Raw genomic sequence first — 16632 nt, 5'->3', positions numbered from 1 at the left:
TCCCACCCCCCAAAAAACAAAAATTGCTTTGAGTTCATCACACAATAGCCTAAACAAGTATACAGAAATAAAACTATACAATCTGTTCTTAAATGGTTCAGAAAGAAAAATATGTCTTTTTCATCTGCATGAAACTGTAAGATAGGGAAGAAAAAAGTAAGCTAATAACAAAATACTGTGTGATAGACAGACAGATAGGTCATAAATATAGTTAATAAAAATATCTTTTATCTGTGAGTCTATGTGTGTATATTCGTGCACATGAATATGCAGGTATCTGTGGAAGCCAGAAGAAGGTGTCAGATAACCTGGAGTTGGACTTGCTGGATGCTGTGAGTAGCCCAGTAAGTGCTGGGGACAGAACAGCAAAGGTTCTTAACTGCTGACCCTGAGCCATCTATCCAGCCCCAAATATGTATCATTTTATGTTAGTTTAAAAAAACAAAGATTGGGGCTGGTGAGATGGCTCAGTGGGTAAGAGCACCCGACTGCTCTTCCGAAGGTCCGGAGTTCAAATCCCAGCAACCACATGGTGGCTCACAACCATCCATAACGAGATCTGACTCCCTCTTCTGGAGTGTCTGAAGAGAGCTACAATGTACTTACATATAATGAATAAATAAATCTTTAAAAAAAATTAAAAAAAAATAATAAAAAACAAAGATAAACCATGATTCAAAATGTTAATGTAATCAATAATTTACTTTCAACAGATTACATAATAGTGAAATACCAATGAACCTTAAGTCCCCACTAGCAGCTACAAGCAGGGTTAGTAGTACTAGATCAGTATTTTCTAAATTTCTGTTATTCACAGATGACCTTCAAGACTGTAATCACATCTGGCATGTTCCCAAACGTTCATGTACTAAAACCTTGGTTCCAGCTGACAATGCTGTTGCGAGCGAGGTCTTAGTGAGTCTAGGTGTGTGACCTAGTACCTAGTTGGAGAAGCCCATGCCTTTGAAAGATTATATCCCCCCACAGAGCTGTTTTTCAATACAGAGTTTCTCTGTGTAGCTCCAGCTGTCCTGGAACTTGCTCTGTAGACCAGGATGGCCTCGAATTCAGAGATCCACTGCCTCTGATATTAAAGGTGCTCAAACCATCACCTGGCTGAAGGATACATCTTATCCTAAGCCACTGTGGCTCACTCTTTTCTCCTTCAGCTTCTGGACTCTTGTACCGAGAACAGCCCCACTACTACAAGAATGATTTCCTCATATCCTCCCTCACCTCAGGCCTAGGAGCAATGGAACCAGCCAAACTCTGAAAGCATGAGTCAAGAGAAATCTCTCCTCCTTTGACATTTACTAGCTAACACTCAAGTGAAACATTTAATGAGGACAACTAATACTTGAAAGTAATGTTATCCTATTTAAGCAACAGTATCCATGAAACAACTTGATCATTCTTATTTCTATATACATGAAAATAATATGAAGCTATATTAAAAACCTTTATTACATACAATCACCTCACATGGTTATTCCATATTACAGAGACATCAAAAAACTTTGATTTTATATTATTATTTTTAAAGATTTATTTCAGTTTTAATTATATGTTTATGTGTGTGAGTGCAGATGCCCATGGAGACCAAAGAAGGCATCTACTTCCCTGGAGCCAGAGTGACAGGTTACTGTGACCTACCTGACATGGATGCTGGAAACCAAACTTGGATCCTCTGCAAGAGCACTGAGCTTGGGAGCTAGAGTGAGTGCTCAGCGGTCAGGAGCACTGGCTACTCTTGCAGAGGAAACAGGTTTGATTCCTAACACTCACATTAGAACTAATAATCTCTTGCAACTCCAGTTTCAAAGGCTCCAACACCTGGCCTCTTTTGGGCTACACAGGAAATGCATGTGCATGGTGCATAAACACTTATATACATAAAATTACCAAGAAAAAAAAAAGGCTAGTTGGTAGCAACACAGGCCTTTAATCCCAGTTCCCAGGAGTTCAAGGCCAGCATGGTCTACAAGGTGGGTTCCAGGGCAGCCAAGGTTACACAGAGAAACCCTGTCTCAAAACACAAAACAAAACACTGAACATAATGGCAGATCTGATACCCAGGAGGCAGAGGCAGGTGGTACCCCTGTAAGTTCAGGCCAGCCTGGTCTACAGAGTTAGTTCCAGAACAGTCAGAACTACATAACAGAGAACTTCTCTCAAAATCAAAAAAGGGGGGAAAATCTTTAAGAACTAAAAAGACTGGAATGCACTTTTGACCACTGAGCCATCTCTCCAGTTGCCAACATTCTGATTTTAAGCTATATTGCAACAATAGCTAAGATTTACAGCTTACTTTAATCATGTTCCTGCCAGATCCCCTCCCTTGTATGTGACACATGGTGAACTGCACAGAACACTAGGCTAACCCTTCAAATATCCTTCAGCTTATATATGATTGTAGACTTTATAAACCCTTATGCACAGGCAAATGTCAGCAAAGTTAAGTCTCAAAGCAACTCGACGGCTACCTGAACTCTCAATCGCTTTATGCCGCTTATTTGGCAGGGCCACAGACACATCCTCATAATCAGGGTCAGTTTCTCTGATTGTTCGCTTGATTCCAGACATGGTGAAATTCAATTCTTCACTGTGAAGCAATAACAAACACATTAATAGTACTATTATGAAATACTAGCATGTATAAATGTTTATGTATACACACAAAGGTAATAAACAAACACTACAAAATATTGGTACTTATTTTGTGTAAGTCTGTGCATATATAGGCTGAATATGACTGGTCTGAAAAGATCCAGAAATCTTTCAACCTTGGGAGAGTTTAGATTTTCTGGTTAGGGATGCCTAACTCTCAGTGTTGTGTGTACTTAGCCAACAGCATTAAGTCGCATTATCAGCACGGCTATTGTTAAAAACTCTGAATTTCCCTTCCAAGGGAAAATTCCTTAACAATGTTGCACACTGCTCTGCTGCTCCTCACATTTCCTCCTATTTTTAATTAAAAAAAAAATTTTTTTTTTTGAGACAGGGTTAATCTATGCATCCCTGGCTGCCTTGAAGCTCAAAGAAGACCAGAGTGACCTTGAACTCAGGGATATTTTAAATGCATACATGACCATGCCTGGCCCTGCACATACTTTTCAAAAGAAGTCTAGCTTTCACAAAAGGATATGAGAATAAACCAGACTTTGATGAAAGCAATGTTAAGCTTCCAGTGCTGTGCAATTCACAAAGCTTTTGAGCACATCTCAAAGCATGACTAGTGTAGCTCAGGGCTCATTCTAATATGCAAACTCCGATTCCATTGCTTCTTCAGTGCTTGCTGGAGTGGGTACTCAATAAAACTATCCCTGATCTTCTAGTATTACTTATAACAAATGTAACTGTGTACTTAATGGCTAAACTAATGACCAACTTTGCAGTATGGTAAATTAGCCAGACTTACATATAAAACAATCCCATGAATCCTCTAATTTCACAATGTCTCATACATTAGCCACTAACCACATGTGGCTACTTAAACTAAATAGATTAAAATTAAATAAAGCGGGTCTGGATTGGTCAGCAGCTAAGAGCACTGGTTGCTCTTCCAGGGAATCGGAGTTGGAGTCCCAGCACATACATGGTGACACAAAACCTTCAGTTCCAGGGGCTCTGACTCCCTCTTCTGACCTCCATAGGCACCAGGCATGCATGTGGTTCACAGACACATGCAGGTAAACCATCCAGATACATACAATAAAATTAAACACATAAACAAAATAAATTAAGTATAAAATTCAGTTCCTTTTTTTTTTTTTGCCACAGTGAACTATTGACAGTGAATTGCCAGTGTTCAATAGTCAGCAGCAAGCAGTTAGCCACCCCCTGAGAACGAGAGAGGCTGCCATGAACCAAAATGCATCCTCTTAGAAGCATGCAGCCAGTGCACACTAAGCCAGCTTAGGAACCACTAGACTGTAATGTATGCCATATAAAGATTTTTATTTTAGGGCTGGAGAGATGGTTCAGTGGTTAAGAGCACTGACTGCTCTTCCAGAGGTCCTGAGTTCAATTCCCAGCAACCATCAGTAATGGGATCCCATGCACTTGTCTAGTGTTTGTCTGAAGACAGCTGCAGTGTACTCATATAAATAAAAAACAAATAAATCTAAAAAAAAATTTTTTTTTTATTTTAGCAGCCACATTTTAAAGAGAAATGTTATCTAAACAATATAAACGAATCAGTATTGCAATTTTACAGTGGTGTATTTTTATCAAGTCTTTAAGATCTGATGTGTTTTGTACATGTGTAGCACATCTTAATTTATACATCCTTTTAAAGACTGAATTAATGGCCTGAGGCTAGTGGCTCCCTTAGTGGGCAGTTTGATTCACTAATGAGATTAGAACATTGGTAGTGCGGAGGGGGCAGAGAGGCAAAGGGGAAAAGTTGGGGTAGAACAGGCAGATCCCTACAGCGGTGACCTGTAACACAGAAGACTGCTTCATGAGTCCCACACTTGTACTGTATGGCAGGATATTCCCTGCCCAATTACATTAAAATACTAGTGCAGCAGGAGGCCTGTGACTGGCCAGGGAAAAGGGAGGTGAAGCAAAGAGTTGCAGGGAGAGGAAGCAACAGAGGACAGAGGGGAAGGAAGCAAGATGGAGGACAGACAGGAAGAAGATCCTGATTCCGAGTGGTTTTACATGGCCACAGGTAGTTTTGACTATCATATATAAAGGGATAACTGGGGTAACTTGTCTCATCTAGGTGGGCAGCTTGTACTATATCAGTTAGCCCTGAAATTCTTGTGTGAGTACCTTGTGAACTGAGAAATGTATTGATACATAAATCTGACTGGTTGATTATACGTTTCTAGAGTTTAGTTCTACTGGGTTCCTGGAAGGTGGGACCACCGACCACATGGGGATTATGGCTGAGAGGGCACAGGCAGCAACTGAGGCAGCGAACCGAAGCTGGGAAGACTGGTCAGTCACTGCATGGGGCTAGCCGTGGAGGCAGTGGGATTGGCAGGATGGAGCGCAGGAACTTGGCGATGCTTTTTTAATATTTTCTGCAACAGTGCCGTACCACTAAGGGAGATGAACTTACCTAACCAAATACAGAAGCACACACTGACTATTTCTTAAGGTGTTTATTTTAAATGAAGGTAGGTGTGGTAGAAATAACCATATACCTGGCACTAAGAAAGTGGATCATGAGATCAAGGCCAGCCCAGGCAACACAGCAAGACTCTGAAGGGAATTAAAAAAAAAAAAAAGGCCTTTCACTGTCCAAGGTTGCGTGAGGTCTGTCTACCACAGCAGATGTGTGCTACTCTTATCTGCTGGCCACCCTCGTGGGGGGGGGGGGGGGGACTCCCCTCCTAGCACCAAAGACATCAAGAAAATACTAGACAGCGTGGGCATCAAGGTGGACAATGACCGGCTCGATAAGGTCATCAGTGAGCTAGATGAAAAAAATGTTGAGGATGTCACTGCCCAGGGTGTTGGCAAGCTGGCCAGTGTGCCTGCTGGTGGGGCTGTGGCTATTTCTGCGGTCCTGCTCTGCAGTTCCTGCTGTTGGTTCTGCCCCCACTGCAGCAGAGAAGAAAAATGAGAAGGAGTCCAAGGAATCGGAGGACGACAAGGGATTTGGCTTGTTTGATAAATTCCTGCTTCTCTGCAAATAAAGCCTTTTTATGTATCTTGGAAAAAAATAAAAAAGGAGTGGGTGGATGGGGTCTTAAAAACAGGGTTTTTAATCTTAAGAATGTGGTATTAGACTCCAGCCTCTGCTCAGGTCTCACAGATACTGACCGGTACTGGACTGGGATACTGTTGAGTCCCAGCCAGCCGACTCGCAGGCCACAAGTCACCTGGGAAGTAAGTTTACATCAGAAGTGTCCCACCTCTGCTCTCCACCCTGCCCTTTCCCCTCCCGCCTGAGAATGAGAGAGGCCACCATAAAGCAAAATGCATCCTCTCAAAAGACTAAGATGGGGAAGGAGACACGGCTCAGTGGTTAACCCAGAAGGCCTAGATTTGATTCCCAGCACCTGCAGCCACGTGGCAGCTAACAAGTCTGTAACTCCAGTTCCAGGGAATTCAATGTCCTCTTCTGACTTAAAAGGCACTGCACAAAAATCCATGCAAGCAAAACACTACACATAAAACAAAAACAAATCTTAAAAAAATTCTAGGTGTCTCCCTCCATTAGCATATGGGAGAGACCCTGCTTTGTCCTCTCTCAGACACTGGGGCCTGAACTCTTGGAGCCCCACCCCTAGCCCCTTACCCTTCTGTCTGTCTGCCTATGGTGCTGTTACCTTTCAAATAATCTCCTTATTCCCTACTAATTCCTCTCAGTGCCCCTTGAACTGTCCCCTCCAATCTAAGACCTTACACAAATAAATCATTAACTCAAAACAACTTATTTTGTATGGAAATGCCTTAAAACACAGGTAGTAAAATTTACCCAGTCCACTTTTCCCCCTCAAAAAATATTTTTAAATGTGTTCATTTAAAGGTGAGACAAAAACATCAATTTAAAAGACTCTCAGCAGCCGGGCGTGGTGGCGCATGCCTTTAATCCCAGCACTCGGGAGGTAGAGGCAGGCGAATTTCTGAGTTCAAGGCCAGCCTGGTCTACAGAGTGAGTTCCAGGACAGCCAGGGCTATACAGAGAAACCCTGTCTCAAAAATCAACAACAAAAAACCCCCACCAAAAACAACAACAACAACAAAAACCAAACCAAACCAAACAAACAAACAAAAAAGAACCTCAGCTCTTTGTTTCATCCTTATACTAAAAGAGCAAAACAAACACAGAAAGCCTGCCATGGTGCCTCTAATTACAACACTTGGGAGTAGAGGAATTTAATGCCAGCCTCAGCAACATATCAAGTTCTAGGCCAACCTAAGTTGTAGGAGACCTGTCTTAAATACTAAGAGGGACTGAAGAGGTGGCTGAGAATCCTGCCTGCTCTTCCAGAGGACCTGCGTCTGATTCCCAGCACCCACATGATGATGTGCAACTGTATGCAGCTCCAGGTCCCGAAGATCGAAGGCCTTCTTCTGGCCTCTACTGGCACCAGGCACCCAAAGAGCACAGAGTCATCATGTAGGCAAAACATTCATACACAGAAAATAACAATAATAACAATAAAATTAAACAGATAACCAAGAGATCACTCAAGAGAACTGACTTAGTTTATCCCAGAGAGAGTCACCTGACTCAAGTGACAGTAAGTCACTATACAGATACATAAAGCCTGGATAGTAACACTAACTTTCAAAATATTCCAAAAAGCATGCAGCATTTATAAGTACCCTACGTAAAGCCATGTAAAGTTGTTTCATAACCTTAAGTTACCTGCTGTAATTTACAACATAAGTGTTTTTGGAAGGTGTGGAATCTAACTACTATTATTTTAAAGTTAGGAAAAGTGGTGTAAGGTGGTAGGGTGCTCAGTGGGAGGGCGCTTGCCCAGCATGCATGAAGCCCTGGGTTCAATCTCCAGTACTACATTCAAACAAAGCAGGGGGTGGCAGACACCACAGGCTGGAGGCAAGGTCATCCTGGGTTACACCACGAGTTCAAAGCCAGCCTGAACTCCATGAGAAGCTTGCAAAGGAAGACACACAGAAACTGTTTCTTCTTTGGTTTGTGATTAGATAATTTTGAGAGAATCTTGGTAATGGAAAAAACCAAAACGAGCAAAAATAAACAAACAAAAAAATCTATATGGCTAATTTATTTTCACTAGGTGTAAATGTGTGTGTGTGACAAGAGTGTCCTGGAAATGGAGCTGGACAGGTAAGGGCTGGAAATTGAACCCTAGTCCTCTGGAAGAACAGCCAGTACTTTTAACTGTTGAGCCATCTCTCCAGCTCCTAATTTCTTACAACATAACACTCAAAAGATCCTCTACCTGCAGGGATCAATACATCCCAGCAGACCTTCATATCCGCTCCTGAGCCACACCATTTCCCCAGAGGTGGCCTAACTCTGGAGAGTGTGCCAAAAGTCTTAGGGCATTATCTGTAAATGTGAGACCAGGAGGAGTGTCATCTTCACCTATCTATGGAATCCATAGTGTGAGTGTCCTGTCCATCACAAATAATCACAAGAATAATCCTGCCCAGATGTAGTAAGAGGGAAGGAAGGTTCATGGAAAACCAACGAGTGTTATTTTATTCCCACTCAAAGGAATGCAAAGCTGTGGACAAGAAGGGAGAAGTGAATGGAGTGGGGACAGGTAAGGAAGAGACCATCAACATACAACAAATGCAAGGTCATTTATTACATTAAGAACTTGCAACGAAGCTTCCTCGGTCATTTCAAAGGATATTTAAGTTTTAGCTAAACATACTAAGGAAGAGGTGGCAATTATCCTGAGAGGTTTAGAATAATTCAGGTCTGTTTCTGCCTAGGAAAACCTTGACAGCAAAGGTTAGGCACATTGGCAGAGCATATTCCCTTACACGGGACTGTAACTGTATGATATTATAATTTTGATTTATGGAAAGAAAAAACTCTGGTTTTTTTTGCTTTGGTTTGTTTTTGAGCAAGGTCTCAATATGTAGCCCTGGGTGGCTTAGAACTCTGAAATCTGCCTGCCTGGGCCTTCTACGTGCTGGGATTAAAGGCACAGACTCAGGCACAGACAGGAGTCAGCTCCACTTGGAAACAAAATGTTTACTAACCCTAAACTTTGAATCAGTTAAAACTGGAAAAAATACTGAGACAGTGATATAAATCTTCTATCCTCAGTTTTGCCTGTAAGGATGGATTGAGACAAAATCAAATACAATTAAATGAAATGGTAGGACTAAAATAAAATCCTTAGTCATCCATACCTCCAATTTAATTTCTTCCCACCACACCTCCCGGGTCAAACCTAGGGCCCACACGGCAGGCAAAGTGTGTTACAACACATCTCTTGCCTCCAACTTACAATTTTTGTTTTGTTTTGTTTTGAGACAGGGTTTCTCTGTATAGCCCTGGCTGTCCTGGAACTCACTTTGTAGTCCAGGCTGGCTCGAACTCAGAAACTCGCCTGCCTCTGCCTCTCTGCCTCTCTGCCTCTCTGCCTCTGCCTCTGCCTCTGCCTCCCAAGTGCTGGGACTAAAGGCATGCGCCACCATCGCCCGGCTCAACTTACAATTTTTATCTTACCAAATAGTATGGTCATAGAGAACAAATGTTGCCAATTTAAGCATAATAAATAAAAAAATAATTCTTTTCATAAACAATACAAGGAATCCTATCATGCCTATTCAAATAACAGAAACAGTGAGTTTTGACAGTCATTTAGTGATCTATACGTTTAAAATATAAAAGGGCATAGTAGTGTATCCATGTAAGCCTAGCCGCAAGGGCAGAGGGAGGATTGCTGCAAGTTCATAGGCAGCTCCATCGATAGTGTGAGCTCACAGTAAGACCCTGTATCAAAACCCAAAGCTAAGGAAAAGCAAATTAAAATGTGTTAATTACATATTATTGCCACTGGGTTTCCTCAGCTCATTTGTCCAGGTAGGGACTTGCTATGTAGCCTTGCCTGGCCTGCTTCCCAAGAGCTGAGATTAAAGGTGTGTGTGAGCACACCAAGCCCGTCACTGTAAACTACGGGGTTTCTCTTTAGAGACCTGGGTGTTTTGGAATTCACTTTGTAGATAGTTCTCATTTCAGGAAAGATCTAGAGCCCTAGGACCCATCTCACAAGAACCCTGCCATCTCACAGAAGATACAACCAATTTTGAGAGCAAGTAGTGAAACCTGATACATTCAGGCTCTTTGGAAGATCTGTCACAGACTACCTCAAGTATCCTGTCAGCAATTTTATATTCCTTAGGCATGTGAATCCTGGGGGTGGGGTGGGGCAGGACGGGCACAATCAGGGCCCATCAAGATCCAGGCCATGAAGCCGGGCGTGGTGGCGCACGCCTTTAATCCCAGCACTCGGGAGGCAGAGGCAGGCGGATTTCTGAGTTCGAGGCCAGCCTGGTCTACAAAGTGAGTTCCAGGACAGCCAGGGCTACACAGAGAAACCCCGTCTCGAAAAACCAAAAAAAAAAAAAAAAAGATCCAGGCCATGATTGCCTGCTTAGCTCTCCCGACCACATTGCTCAGGTCAAACTTCCCACCCTGTGGACAAGACAACCAGTGCTCCTGTGGTAAATACCAGAACAAAAAAGCTATGACCCATTTTTCAGAAATCCACACAGAATGGAAAACTGGCAAACCTAATCAAAACCAAGCCAAGCAACAAGGTTGAATCTCAGTATTTATGACGAGAGGAAGCAGAACAAGGTACAAACTGAAGGATTCTATTTCCTAAATCCCTCAACTGATAAATGCACAGTCAGAAAAACAACTACTTCGTCCTCTTCCACCTCCTTCTTCTTTCTTGTTTGTTTTGTTTGTTTGTTTGTTTGTTTTTGTTGTTTTGATACAGGGTTTCTCTGTGCATGCCTGGTATCCTGGAACTCACTCAGTAGACAAGGCTGGCCAGAGAAACTTGAATTTAGCTGATGGCGCCGCTGCTGGTGATCGACCTGAAAGAGAATAACGGTACTTTCAAGTGACCATATCTTATATATTAGTATGAGTGTAAGTTACATGAAAATTTATCCATTTGTACACTTGAGAGCCGGTGTTTCACTGTATGCAAATTATACCTGTTCAGAAAAGCATTATGGGCCAGGGTTGGTGTCCCTAGTCTTTAATCCCACCACTCAGGAGGCAGAGACAAGCAGATCTCTGAGTTCAAAACCAGCCTGATCTACAAAGAAAGTACCAGGCTAGCCAAGGCGTTTACACAGAGAAACCCTGTCTTCAAAACAACAACAGCAATTACAACAACAGAAAAAAAAAAAAAAGGGAGAGAGAGAAAGAAAGAAAGGCATTACAAAATTATTTTCTAACCACGTCACACTATCTACTTGTCTCATGTTGTGGTATGATCTGCAAACTTCCACTCCCAGGCCCTGCCCCTTTCTATCCTTGATCTGATATAGGTATGATGCCCCTCTCTCTGTCTGTCAAATACTCTTGAGTGTTCTGGTCTTCAGTGTTTCTGGTTCCTTCTGCCTGAGATGTTCATCCCCCAGGGTTAGCTTCATCAGATCCACGCTCAGACACCCACTTTATCTGAAAAGGTGTTTCTTAACTACCTCATCCAATATATCTCTCCCCACATCCTTCCTCCAAAGGGTCTGAAAACATTCAATAAACTTCAAAAACATTCAACTAAAACCATTAGCCAAAGCAGAAAGTTCCCAAAGAAACATCTACTAGCATTCACAGTTCCCTTTATAGCACAACCACATCTTGCAATGCTGAAGAACACGGAGGTACAAGCCTTTAATCCTAGACCTTTTGAGACAGAGGCAGGCGGAGCTCTATGAGATTAAGGCTAGCCTGGTCTACACAGTGACGACTCAGGATAGCAAAGGATATACTCTTTCAAAACAAAACCTGCAGATAGAGACCAACCCCACCATTACCACCATGAGAAGTCCTCCCTCGCCCACCCTCACCTCCCAAGTGCTGAGATTACAGGTGTGACCCACCTCACCCAACTCAACTACCCTTGGTATACTTTCACCACAGGAAACTAACAGTTTCCTTCCTATTGGCTCTTCTTATCAGGATACACAGCCCTTGCCTAGTGAAAACCAATTCTATCTGTGTAATCAAAGCACACATGCCTGAACGCCAGTCACCTTTGAGTGGATTTCGATTTTACCTTGAACCCTAGTGTTGTACTAGCCTACAGGTATACAAAGCTGTATACCCACATGTATATACTCAAACACACACAATAATTTTTTAAAATGCATGGTTGAATGAGAATACTCAATCCAAGTATTTCTAAGAATATACTCAGAGGGAATGAAATATTCCCAAATGAGGGTAAGGTGCATCCTAGATAGGCTGTGCTCACAGATCTACAAATGTAAGGCTTAGTTCTTTACAGGTGCATATAACAACTAGGCACTGGAGCTTTAAATATGGCCTACAACTGCTGTACCACAGAGATATATCCCCATTTCTCCCTATACAACTTCTTACTATATTTTGAGATATGGTTTGCTCAGTTGTTCAGGATGACCTTGAACTTACTTTGAGCTAGTGATTGCTAAAAAAAAAAAAAAAAAAAAAAAGCAAGCTTATCTAAATTGTGATGCTTTTAAGTCTATTTTTTAAAAAGCTGTGTTTTGCCTGCATGTAAGTAAGTATACTGCATGTGTCCTCATACTACAGAGGCCAAGAAAAGACACTGGATCCCCTGAACCTGGAGTTAATAGTTGGTTGTGAGCCACTATGTGGGTGCTGGGAACTGAATCCAGGTCCCCTGCAAGAACAGCAAGTGTTCTAAGCCATCTCTCCAGACTTAAAAATATTTATTTTCATCTATGTGTACACATGTGTGTTTTGTGTGTGTGCACGTGTATACAGGTGCCCTGAGAGGTCAGAAGAGAGCGTAGGAGCTCTTGGAGCTGGAGTTACAGACAGTAGTGAGCACCCTAACATGGGTGTTGGCAACTAGTCTTGGGACTTCAGCAGTTTAAGAGTATCTTTCCAGCTCTGAGATTCTCTGTTTTAAGCCTGTAAGTAGCTGGGGTTACAGATCTATCACTAGGTCTGGCTCTTCTGATAGTCTACACTAAAAAAGGACTTTAGCTGGGCACTGTGACATACCTGTAACCCCACCACATATGCAGAACCACCAGGCGTTTACCCCTCTGCCCTTGACCGTGTGAACTTGAAGCTTCTGTTTCAAATAACTAAACTAACCAACTAACCAACCAACCAACCAACCAACAACAGTACATAGCAAACTATAACATGCCAAATAATACACAGCAGACAGCACTTACAACAGTAGGACATTTTTACAGAGAAAGTCTTTTCATAGCTAAAGAATATTTAGCAATAAAAGAGAAATCGAAAAAATAAAAGGTCTGGAGAAGTAGTCCAATGTTGAACTGCCTAGCACACAAAAGGCTCTGGTTCCATCTCTAAGCACTGAAAACAAGCTCCTCACAACAGAACTTGGAAAGGTGCAGAGATTAGAGGGCCTAGTGGTTAAGAGCACTGGCTGCTCTTTCACGAGACCTATCCACGTTCCACTCCCAGCACTTGTGATGGTACAAGGGTCCGTAACTCCAGTTCCAGTTATTATACCTTCTGGCCTCTGTAGGCACTCCGTGCAAGTGGTGCACAGACCTATATACAGGCAAACCTTATACACTTAAAATCAACGTTTTTAAGCTGTGGAGGGAAATATTAAACATATGTCAGTAACCAAGCAATGACAGAGCTAGGGATACACTTCAGGGGTAAAGTATGTGTCTGCAGACATTCCTGGTAAACAGCATGCATACAGAGATCAGAGAACAACGTATGGGAATCAGTTATTTCTTTCTGCTATGTGGATTCTGGGAATGGAACTAAGGCCATCTCACCAGTGCAAAAGGAGCAACTCCTATTCTAGTAGCTTATAAGCCCTCCTGGTTTCCAAAGAGAAAATACAGCCCTCTTGGTTTCCAAAGAGAAAATACATATTCTGTTTCTCCTCAGTCCTTTGCTTAGTCTTTTAATCCTGACTTTTATACTGTCACATGTGCTTTTTCAACATACTGACCGTATAACAAATATGTCATTCAGATTTAACTCATGTAAAACAGAGATTGAGGCCGGGTGGTGGTGGTGCATGCTTGCCCCATCTCAATAAATGGTACAGTTATCTATCTATGTGGTTGCTCAAAACAAGAATTAAAAAGGGGAATGCAGGAGCCGGGCGGTGGTGGCGCACGCCTTTAATCCCAGCACTTTGGAGGCAGAGGCAGGTGGATTTCTGAGTTCGAGGCCAGCCTGGTCTACAGAGTGAATTCCAGGACAACCAAAAAAAAAAAGGGAATGCAGGGCATGTGGACAAAAACCTATATACTCTCAGCACACCAGAGGTTGGGACAAAAGAATCCAAAGTTCAAAGCCATCTTTGGCTATATATGGAGTTTGAAGTCACTCTGAGCAACATAAAACCTTGTTTCAAACCCAAAACATCAAAGCAACCCTCAGCATTCGGTGCTGCAACTCTCTTAGAAGTTGAGAAGGTTCAAGAGTTCAAGGCCAACCTGGGCTACAAGCTATCTCTCCCTTTCCCTTCCAAGTCTTGCTAATTCTACCTCCAAACTCTCATCTTTTCACTCTGTCCACTTCCATTTGCAAGGAGTCAATCCAGGCTACCGCAGAAGGCTGCATCCTGACTCCCCAGCCCCCCCCCCCCACACACACACACACTTTTGACTTCTCCGATGTAGTGGTAGGATTGTGCTACCTTCTCAAAACCTTTCTACAAGCTTCCTATAAAAAGTAAGTCTGCCAGATGTGATGGAACCACACCCTTAATCCCAGCACTGGTCTACAGAGAGGACTGAGATTCTGTGACAGGTCTATGTATGTATATGAAAGAGACCCCCGTCTCAAACGAACAACAGTTAAGGCACCAACCCCTCATCCGTTGTTTTGGTCCTACCTTTAAGGCAGACTACACAAATATACACACCCATAGTAATTACTTCTGGACACTAGAATTTCTTCTTTGTCCTTGTCTAAATTTTAAAAATATTCTCGGATGAATACTTGCTACTTATTAATGGCAACGATACTGCTGAATAAATGTGTATTACGTTCTAGTTTATGTCATGGAATTTTAAAAGTGGGTTGTTTCTGCAATTAGGTATGTGCCTAGACAAAAATACTAGCAATATCAAAACTAGTAAGATGTTAGTGAGCTACAGAATTATAGGACACAGTATTTTTTGTTTAACATAAATACTTGCATAATGGAGATGAGCTCTAAGCCTTATTGTCTTCTGCATAAGCACACCGAGCCGTGTTTCTGGTCAAGTCCTCACTTTCCGAAGCTTCCATAGGACACAACACCGTCCTACGCCCTCGTGCAGACTTCTCCCAACCTTCCTAAGCCGCCGCAGATTTCTTTGGGCAAATCCAAACTTGCCGAGGCGACCTCGTCTCGGGACCACCCGCGGGTCACCGCGCAAGCTCAGCCGCCTCGGCTGCAAAGCGCCCCGTCTGAGGCTGCGCGGCGAGAAGAACCCTCCCCACGCCGGACCTGGCTCCGCGGACCCAGGCGCCCACCCGTCCGCGCCGCTGAGCTGTCCGCGCGGCCGCGGTGGGGGAGGGGTGCACGTGCCCGCGCCAGACAATGCCCCGCACAAGACGCGCGCCCGCGCCGACACTCACCCTTCCTGCGCGCCCAGCTGCAGCGCCGCCCTGCCGGGACCCGGAACCCCCACGCGGAGAGAAAGAGCGGAAGGTCTCCTCCCGTGGAACCGCCGTGCGAGGCCCGGGACGCGCCCGCGCGGAAGCTCACGACAGAGCAGCCCGCCCGCCGCCAGGCTCCGCCCCGCACGTCACCTCGAGGGCGGGGCGGCGCGGGCGCGCGCGGTGGGGGCGGGGTCGGGGCGGCGTGGCCGCAGGGGGCTAAAGCTGCCCCTGAACTCTGCGTCGCACCTTCGGGTTGACCGCTTGAGCCGGCCAACCGTTGTCTTCCTGCTGAAAGTTTGAGAGAATGCTGGTTCTCTTGTAGTCATGGCAACAGTAACTATGGTGACCGCACTGCTGAGCGTACCATCTTGCGTCACTGTGTTTAGTGATAGAGGTGTATATAGCAGCAGTAACCTAGTATCTAGTATCGCGGGGTAATACTTGTAGTCTGGAGACTGAGGCAGGAGCATCACAAGTACAAAACCTGTCTAGTTACATAGTGAATTCAAGGCCCTGTCTCAAAGAAAAAGTTATTGGTAGAGTGCTTGCTTAGAGCAATGCTGTGGGTCCAACCTCCAGCACCATATATATGTGTGTGTGTGTGTGTGTGTGTGTGTGTATATATATATATATATTAAACAACAACAAAGATGAAAGACGTGGTGGTGCACGCCTTTAATCCCAGCCCTGGGGAGGCAGAGGCAGGCGGATTTCTGAGTTCGAGGCCAGCCTGGTCTACAAAGTGAGTTCCAGGACAGCCAGGGCTATACAGAGAAACCCTGTCTCGAAAAACCAAAAAAAAAAAAAAAAAAAAAAAAAAAAAAAGAAAGAAAGAGAAAATGAAGGAAGCAAAGACAGGAAGAAGGAATTAATCATTGTGAACCCATTTTACTTTGATGTAGAACCTGAGTGAGGTGTAGTGGCCCCCCTCCCCCCTCTGGTCCCAGATACTTTGTAGACCGAAATCAACAAGGAAAGAAAGGGTGAAGGTTTGAAAATGTTGAAAAATTTTTTGCTTGTTTTGTTTTTTGAGACATTGTTTCTCTGTAGAAACATTTACTTTTGTAGATTTACTTAATGTAGATGCAGCTAATGAATGACAATCCATTAAGGCTCGGTTTTCCCTTTAAAATCGCTTGAAACCAGTTTTCTTCCATGATACTACACACCAAGACTTCCTATTACTTCTTCAGGACTGCAGCATCCAGGCTGACCTTGGAGCTGCCTCAGCCTTCTTCAGCTCTTGCTCATATTGTACAGGTTGTACATATTTACCACACAAGCTGAGTAGTGAGTTTTATTATATTTTATGTACATATTGTCAATCTTTTTATGCATTTTGTTTAATATGAAATATTTTAAAGGTTATA

The 16632-nt window shown here is 43.3% G+C and overlaps 1 protein-coding gene across 5 annotated transcripts in view; it reads right to left on the bottom strand.

Annotated features, from left to right (window-relative positions):
* The window catches only part of Yeats2 (YEATS domain containing 2), a 95581-nt gene extending 80191 nt beyond the window's left edge, over positions 1 to 15390 (bottom strand). For 2 of the 5 annotated variants that reach the window (XM_021185201.3, XM_085832527.1), the window contains exons 1-2: positions 15239 to 15390; positions 2484 to 2602 (exon numbers count right to left, since the gene is read on the bottom strand). In XM_021185201.3, coding sequence (XP_021040860.1) covers positions 2484 to 2583 — 100 coding nt within the window. In that variant the 5' untranslated portion in view covers positions 2584 to 2602; positions 15239 to 15390. Of the gene's footprint in view, positions 1 to 2483; positions 2603 to 10454; positions 10519 to 14814; positions 15075 to 15238 lie in introns of those variants that run through there. The other 3 variants (XM_029470574.2, XM_029470575.2, XM_085832526.1) reach the window with 3 other exon arrangements.
* Between the last annotated feature and the right edge of the window lie 1242 nt (positions 15391 to 16632).

This window comes from Mus caroli, unplaced genomic scaffold (assembly GCF_978045245.1).
Source record: "Mus caroli unplaced genomic scaffold, Mus_caroli_1 scaffold_17, whole genome shotgun sequence".
In the NCBI taxonomy this organism is placed as follows: Eukaryota; Metazoa; Chordata; class Mammalia; order Rodentia; family Muridae; genus Mus; species Mus caroli.
The sequence above is the reverse complement of the archived record's forward strand: the minus strand, read 5'-3'. Positions and strand labels throughout refer to the sequence as shown.